The 8,717-nt window shown below is 48.4% G+C and overlaps 1 protein-coding gene across 2 annotated transcripts; it reads left to right on the top strand.

Annotated features, from left to right (window-relative positions):
• Positions 224-4,231, top strand: SLA-6 (MHC class I antigen 6). 2 transcript variants are annotated; one of them, NM_001113704.1, is given in 7 exon segments: positions 282-394; positions 628-972; positions 1,219-1,494; positions 2,069-2,344; positions 2,758-2,859; positions 3,271-3,303; positions 3,947-4,230. In NM_001113704.1, coding segments are annotated over 7 exon segments (1,110 nt in total). In that variant the 5' UTR covers positions 282-321; the 3' UTR covers positions 3,952-4,230.

Genomic DNA, 8,717 nt, shown 5'->3' with positions numbered 1-8,717 from the left:
GAAACTATATATCAAATAGCTCTCTCTTGTTTTAAGAGGAGAGGGGTCAGGGCAACGTCCCAGGTGCCCAGGAAGAGCGTGGCTTTCAGGGTCTCAGGTCCCCAGTAAGGAGTCCGGGTGGGGGAAGCCAAGCATTGGGGATTCTCCACCTCCCCAGCGTTTCACTTCGCTAACCTGCGTCTTGTTCTTTTTCCTGGACACACGTGATACTACCCCAGATCGTAATCCCATTGGTTTCTAAAGAAGCCAATCAGCTCTCCGCGGATGCCTGTTAGGAAGTTCTCAGACCAGCCAAACTCAGATCCGCCACAGACGGGAAGGATGCAGGTCACGGAGCCTCGAACCCTCCTGCTGGTGCTCTCGGGGTCCCTGGCCCTGACCGAGACCTGGGCAGGTGAGTGCGGGGTCCAGAGAAAATGGCTTTTGCGAGGGAGGAGCGAGGGGACCAACTGGCTGGGGCGAAGGACCCCCGGGGAAGATGTGTTTCTGTCGACCCTGGGCCACAGCCAACACCCGGGTCCCGCAGCGTCCTGACCCTCAGCCTGTCCGTTCCGAGCCTCAAACCCTCTCTTTCACTAGTGCCCCTTTTCCGTCTCACTTACTCTCTCACCTCCTTCTCCCTTCCAGGCCACCTTCACCACGGACCCAAGGACCCGCGTCTGGAGAAGGGTCAGACCCGGCCTCAGCCCCTCCCTGTTATAGGATCCCACTCGCTAAGATACCTCCATATTTTGGTATCCCGGCCCGGCCACGGTAGTGACCTTTACAGCTCTGTCGGTTTCTTGGACGACACGCAGTTCGTACGGTTCAGCAGCGATGCCGCGAATCCAAGGGTGGAGCCTCGGGCGCCGTGGATGGAGCAGGAGGGGCGGGAATATTGGGATCGTCAGACTGATATAGCCAAAGAACATTCGAAGGCTTCAAGCTCGAACCTGCGGGTGATCATTGGCAACCACAACCATAGCCAGTCGGGTAAGTTCCTGCACCCCCTTACACGAGCCGGGGTCTCCCTGCGTTTCTGGGTCCAAGATTCACCCCGAGGTCAGGCCCTTTCGTCTGGGAAGAGCCCGCTAGGATTCACTTGGATTTTGTTTTCAATTTAGAAGAACGGTCTCTGACCAATCACAGAGCGTGGGGCTGGAGCAAAACTAGGCTAGGTGGGTGAGGTCTTGCAGGGGGCGGGTTAGGTGGGCGGAGCTAACCGCGGGGGCGGGGCAGAGTCGCACAGCTTTCTTTGGGTATCCGGCTGCGACGTGGGATCCGACGGGCGCATCCTTCGAGGGTACGAGCAGTTCTCCTACGACGGCGACGATTACATCGTCCTGAATGAAGACCTGCGCTCCTGGACCGCGATCAGTACAGTGGCTCAGATCATCCGGCGCAAGTGGGAGGCGGAGGGAGTAGCTGAACAGTATCGGGCATACTTGGAGATCGAGTGTGTGGAGTGGCTCCGCAAGTACCTCGAGAAGGGGAAGGACGTGCTGCAGCGCGCAGGTAGAGACTGCGGGCCCTCCCAGATCTCACTTCACGCTGGGGCTCTACCTCCAGCTGGCCCAACCTGAAGGGGAGAAAAAATGGACTTGACATTAAGACCACTGGAACCTGTGGTTTTCAGATCCTCTATCAGAGGACCTCAGAACAATTAAAGGATTCTGTCTCTCGATGCGGAGGAGATCTCTGAAATAATTTATTAGCGGATTTCTTTGGCCATGGCCGAAGCCTTACTGACTTACCTTCTCAGGCCTCCTTCTCTGCCCCATGCCCAAATTCACTGGCAATCTGACTCCAGGTTTTTTGAGTCACTGGTCTTCCACTTAGGTCAGGACCAGAAGTCTGTGTTGTCCCACAGAGAGCCCTGGAGCCTCAGCTGTCTTGCCCTGTTTCTAGAACTTTCTAAGGCATAGGAAATTATCCCGTATCCTGGAGTCCAGGCTGGTGTCTGGGTTTTGCATTCCCTCCCCCAACCCTGGTTGTTCCTTCCAGTCTCAGAGTGGTCACAGGAGTGCCCCTTCATGGGGCCCATGAGAGTTAATGCAAAGTTCCTAAATTTTCTCACCTTTCTCCTCAGTTCCTCCAAAGACTCATGTGACCCGCCACCCCTTCTATGACAATAAAGTCACTCTAAGATGCTGGGCCCTGGGCTTCTACCCTAAGGAGATCTCCCTGACCTGGCAGCGTGATGGGGAGGACCAGACCCAGGACATGGAGCTCGTGGAGACCAGGCCTTCAGGGGATGGGACCTTCCAGAAGTGGGCGGCCCTGGTGGTGCCTTCTGGAGAGGAGCAGAGCTACACCTGCCAGGTGCAGCACGAGGGCCTGCAGGAGCCCCTCACCCTGAGATGGGGTAAGGAGGGAGATGAAGGGGTGGATTTTGTTCTCAGAAAACCGAGAACAGGGAGTTCCCGTCATGGCACAGTGGAAACCAATCTGACTAGAAACCATGAGGTGGAAGATTCAATCCCTGGCCTTACTCAGAGGGTTAAGGATCCAGCATTGCTGTGAGCTGTGGTGTAGGTCGCAAATGTGGCTCGGATCCCCTGTTGTTGTGGCTGTGGTCTAGGCTGGCAGCTGTAGCTCTGATTTGACCCCCTAGCCTGGGAACCTCCATATGCCACGGGTGAGGCCCTTTAGAAAAAAAAAAAAAAAGGAAAAGAAGGAAAGAAAACAGAGAGAGCAGGAGTCCTTCTGTAGACCTTCGGGGGGGGTCAGAGCTTAGACTGGGTGGTCAGGGGCCTTCACCTTCCCTTCTGTTCCCAGAGCCACCTCCTCTGTCCCTCAACCTCATCATGATTTGCATTGCTGTGAGTGTGCTTGTGGTCACTGTGCTTGGAACTGTGATCTGGAGAAAGAGGAACTCAGGTAAGGGAAGATGTGAAAGCTGAGTTTTCTTATGCCACTGGAGGGGTTTCAAGGCAGAAGATGTCCAATATTTTGCCTCAGGACTGGGAGGCAACATCTACGTGCACGTACTTTCCCAGTCTGGAAGAAGTCCCTTTTTGCTAACACTCTTTTGAAAAGAACATGGGTAAAAGAGGAACATTTTTTCCCTTGATGATTCTGGTAATGGTGATCTGATTTCCAGCAGCTAAGGCCACACCTCCAGGAGGCGCTTAGTATAATTCTCTCACAGTCTCTTTCCTTGGGTTTCTCAATCCTGCATTGGTTCTGCATTCCCAGTTCTGGAAACTTCCCTAGGGTCCAGGACCAGGGTCTTCCTATAGGCCCTGAGCCCCACCCTCCAGCTTCTCACATGATGTTTTTCTCCTACAGGTGGAAATAGAGGGAACTATGTTCAGGCTGCAAGTAAGTATGGAGGCATATAGGGGCGAGGGCGAGACCCTTGAGAGAGTGAGTGTTGATGGAGCCCACTAGGGGGGCTCACCTAGCCCATAGTACTTCCTTTAGCCTCACTTCCTATGGGCCCTGACACAGTTCTTTACTATTCTACTCCAGGCAGACAGGATCCAGGGCTCTAACATATCTCTCATGGCTTCTTTTTTTGTTGTCTTTATATTTTTTCTCATGGCTTCCAAAAGTGAGGCTCTGGAGGCCCTGAAGAGAGAGAAGGGTTGGGTTATGGGGACTCTCTGGATTTGAACAATTTTGAGAGTGGAAGTTTGTTCAGAATGCAAAACACTGACTGATGTGAATTTCTTCCCTTTTTTTTTTTTTCCCCGTCTTTTTAGGGCGGCACCCATGGCATGTGGAGGTTCCCAGGCTAGGGGTCTAATTAGAGCTGCAGCTGCCAGCCTATACCACAGCCAGAGCAAGGCGGGATCCGAGCCACATCTGTAACCTACACCGCAGCTCATGGCAACGCTGGACCCACAACCTGTTGAGCGAGGCCAGGGATCAAACCTGCAACCTCATGGTTCCTAGTCGGATTCGTTTCCGCTGTGCCATGACGGGAACTCCCTGAATTTATTCTTGATGTTTTCTCCTACAGGCTGACTTGTGTGGGACTGAGTGAAGAAAGATTTGTTCATGCCCCCAAGCTGTGACTTCAGAACCTGGCCTTCTGTTTTCCTAGAGGGCTTCTGAATGTGTCTGCCTTGCTGTAGTTTCATGTGAGGAAGTGCCGAGGTTAACCCATCCCTGCCCAGCGCGGCCCCCAGTCCCCCTATAGCATTGTGTGTTTGCATGTAGGGTATATCTCAGCTGTGGGCAGTTCTTTGTATATCAATGTTGCTTCAATAAAGCTGTGTGAAAAATAATATCACTTTGAAAAGCATGTTTTGAAAGTGGCTGAGTGATTCCTAATTTAACTGTTGCTATTTGAGATCGTATATTAGGTTGACAAAGTCCTTGTAACTTTTATGTTTTTTACTTTTTCTTTTTCTTTCTTTTTTTTTTCTAAGCCACATCCCATGGCATATGCAAGTTCCTGGGCCAGGGATCAAATTTGAGCTGCAGCTGTGACCTGCACCACAGCTGCCAAAATGCTGGATCCTTAATCCACTGCACCATAGCGGGAACTCCTCTTATTGTTGAATTTTAAATTCTTTGTATATTTTGGATAACAGTGATTTCTCTGTTATTTGCAGACATTTTTCTCCTAGTCTCTGTGGCTTGTCTTTCCATTCTCTTAGGTATTGCTAGGTTTAAAATTTAGATGATGTAAATAATTTTAAGGAGTTCTCGTTGTGGCTTAGCGGGTTAAGAACCCAATTAGTACCCATGAGGATATGGGTTCAATCCCTGGCCTCAATCAGTGGTTTGAGAATCTTGCATTGCTATAAGCTGCAGCATAGGTCACAGATGCGGCTTGGATCTGGCATTGCTGTGGCTGTGGTGTAGGTCAGCAGCTGCAGCTGTGATTCAGCCCCTAGCCCAGGAACTTCCATATGCTGCAGGTGCGGCCCTAAAAAGGAAAAAAAAAATATATATATATATATAGATAGATAGATAGATAGATAGATAGATAGATAGATAGATAGATAGATAGATATAGTAGACTGACAAACTATAAAATACCTCTTCAGGAGTTCCCTGGTGGCCTAACAGTTCAGGATCTTGTATTGTCGCTGCTGTGGCTTGGGTCGCAGCTACAGCACTGTGTTTTTTTTAATTAAAAAAATTTATTAAAGTATAGTTGATTTATGTGTTGTGTCAATCTCTGTACAGCAATCACTGTACAGCAAAGTGACCCAGATATATGTATATACACACACATACTTTTTCTCATATTTATCATCCATCATGTTCTATCACAGGAGTTTGGATATAGTTCCCTGTGCTATACAGTAGGGCCTCATTGTTTATCCATTCTTTTTTTTTTTTTTTTTTTGTCTTTTTGTCTTTTGTTGTTGTTGTTGCTATTTCTTGGGCCGCTCCCTCGGCATATGGAGGTTCCCAGGCTAGGGGTCTAATCGGAGCTGTAGCCACCAGCCTACGCCAGAGCCACAGCAACGCGGGATCCGAGCCGCGTCTGCAACCTACACCACAGCTCACGGCAACGCCAGATCGTTAACCCACTGAGCAAAGGCAGGGAGCGAACCCGCAACCTCATGGTTCCTAGTCGGATTCGTTAACCACTGCGCCACGACGGGAACTCCTGTTTATCCATTCTAAATGTAATAGTTTGTACCTATTAACCCCAAACTCCTAGTCCTTTCCACTCCCACCCCCTCCCCCTTGACAACAAGTCTGTTCTCCATGTCTGTGAGTCTGTTTCTGTTCTGTAGATAGATTCATTTGTGCCACATTTTAGATTCCATGTATAAGTGATATCATATGGTATTTGTTTTTCTCTGTCTGACTTACTTCATTTAGTATGAGAATCTCTAGTTGCATCCATGTTGTTGCAAATGACATTATTTTTGTTCTTTTTCATGGCTGAGTAGTATTCCATTTTGTATGTGTCCTACATCTTAATCCATTCATCTGCTGATGGACATTTAGGTTGTTTCCAAGTCTTGGCTATTGTGAACATTGCTGCTATGGGTGTAGAGATCCATGTATCTTTTATTTTTTTAATTTATTATTATTATTTTTTTGTCTTTTTGCCTTTTCTAGGGCCACTTCCCGCAGCATATGGAGCTTGCCAGGCTAGGGGTCTAATCAGAGCTATAGCCACCAGCCTATACCACAGCCACAGCAACTCGGGATCCCACTGAGCAAGGCCAGGGATCAATCCCAAAACCTCATGGTTCCTAATTGGATTCATTAATCACTGTGCCACAACAGGAACACCGCATGTATCTTTTTTTTTTTTTTTTTTTGTCTTTTTGCCATTTTCTTGGGCTGCTCCCACAGCATATGGAGGTTCCCAGGCTAGGGGTCAAATTGGAGCTGTAGCTGCCGGCCTACAACAGAGCCACAGCAACACGGGATCTGAGCTGCGTCTGTGACCTACACCACAGCTCACAGCAATGCCGGATCCTTAACCCACTGAGCAAGGCCAGGGATCGAACCCACAACCTCATGGTTCCTAGTCAGATTCGTTAACCACTGAGCCACAACGGGAACTCCCAGCATGTATATTTTTATTTATTTATTTATTTATTTTTATTTTTAAATTGTAGTTTTGTCCAGATATGTGGCTAGGAGTGGGATTGCTGGATCATATGGTAGTTCTGTATTTAGCTTTTTTTTTTTTTGCTTTTTAGAACTACACCCGCAGCACATGGAGGTTCCCAGGCTAGGGGTCAAATCTGAGCTGCAGCTGCTGGCCTACACCACAACCACAGCAATGCCAGATCCAAGCTGCATCTGCAACCTACACCACAACTCACAGCAATGCTGGATCCTTAACCCACTGAGGGAGGCCAGGAATTGAACCTGCATCCTCATGGTTCCTAGTCAGATTAATTACCACTGCGTCACGATGGGAAATCCTGAATTTATATTTTCACCAACAGTGTAGGAGGGTTCCCTTCTCTCTACACCCTCTCCAGCATTTGTTATTTGTAGGCTTATTAATGATGGCCATACTGACTCGTGTGAGGTGGTACCTCATAGTAGTTTTGATTTGCATTTCTCTGCTAATTAGTGATGTTGAGCAATTTTTCATGTGCCTACTGGCCATCCGTATGTCTTCTTTGGAGAAATGTCTATTTAGGACTTCTGCCCATTTTTCAATTGGGTCGTTTGTTGTTGTTGTTGTTGAGGTGTATGACTTGGTATATTTTGAAGATTAAGCCCTTGTCAGTTTGCAGTGCGGGTTAGATCCCTGGCCCAGGAAATTCTGCATGCCTTGGGTGGGGTGGGGGCGAAGAAAGCAATGGCAGACTCTCCGTTTCATTTTTCTAATGCTGTCCTGTCCGTGTGCAACTATTTAAATTTAAATCAACTAAAGTGAAATAAAATTTAAAATTCAGCTCCTTCATCCCACTAGCCTTATTTCCAGTGCTCAAAAATCACATGTGCCCAGTAGCTACCATAATCAACAGTGCATATCTACAACATTTCTGTCATTGTAGAAAGGACTTTTGGGCAGCAGCATTCCAATGAATTCTTGTTTCATAGGCAGAATCTTGAGTATAATTACAGCATGATGACAACTCAGAGTTCCAATTCCTATCCATGAACTCTTTTTTTTTTAATATGGAAGTAGCATTTTATTTATTTATTTATTGTCTTTTTAGGGCCACACCCCCAAGATATGGAAGTTCCCAGGCTAGGGGTCCAATTGGAGCTGTAGCTGCCTGCCTACCCCACAGCCATGCAGGATCCAAGCCACTCTGCCACCAACACTTATTTCATGCACAGATCTTCTTTTCCTGTCCTCGGAACTTCATCCAGCACCATGCTCCGGTGCCCACAGAAATTCCTGATGCACAGACTTGCTCTTAACAGATTATCTGACCAGGGGACCCAGTTCACAGAAGGAAGTGCAGGATGGACCACAAAATCCACAGATCACATCACCACCTGCATCATCCAGGGGCTGTCGGCCACACGGCATGCCAGCCAGGTCTTCTGAAGGTTCAAATGAAGCTCCAGTTTTGAGGAAAGCTCTTGTGATGTGGTTACGTCTTTTAGGAAGCAGTGTATTTATTGAATCAGAGACTTTCATATAGTGCTATATTCTCAGTAGGAAGATGAGGTGGGTCCAGGACCAAGGTGTGGAAGCAGGTATGACCCTCCTTCACCATTCTTCCAATCACCCACTGGGGGAGTTTACATTTCCTGTGGCTATAGTGTAGGCCAGCAGCTACAGCTCCAATTTGACCACTAGCCTGGGAACCTCCACACACGGCCCTAAAAAGCAAAAACAAAAAACAATTGGTTGAGAAGTTCCCACTGTGGTGCAATTGGGAGTCTGGGATACAGGCTTCGTCCCTGGCTTAGAACAGTGGGTTAAGGATCTGGCATTTCGACATTTCAATGTAGGTTGAAACTGTGGCTTGATCTGATCCCTGGCCTAGCAAGTCCATGTGCTGTAGGGGCAGCCAAAAAAAGGGGAAAAAATTTTTTGGTTGGGATGTGTTTAAGTCCAATAACAGAAGGGCTTGATTTCCAGAGGCCCAGACCCGTCACTCATAAAGGTTCGGGTCACACTCCCAGGGAAGGGGCAAGGCCGGTGCTCCTGTGCTCTGAAACCATGGCAGCATTTGTGCAGAGGCCCTGCTTCACAGCTGGGACCCTAAGGCAGGCTCATCTCCAGGAGACAAAGGGCTCCTCTGATGGCCAATTACGGCTCAAGGACTCTCCTATAGCCTTGCTCAACCTCAATCACCTGCTTATCTAGGGTAGTCCAACGAACCTTCTCTCCT

This window comes from Sus scrofa, chromosome 7 (genome assembly GCF_000003025.6).
Source record: "Sus scrofa isolate TJ Tabasco breed Duroc chromosome 7, Sscrofa11.1, whole genome shotgun sequence".
NCBI classification, from domain to species: Eukaryota; Metazoa; Chordata; class Mammalia; order Artiodactyla; family Suidae; genus Sus; species Sus scrofa.
The sequence above is the reverse complement of the archived record's forward strand: the minus strand, read 5'-3'. Positions and strand labels throughout refer to the sequence as shown.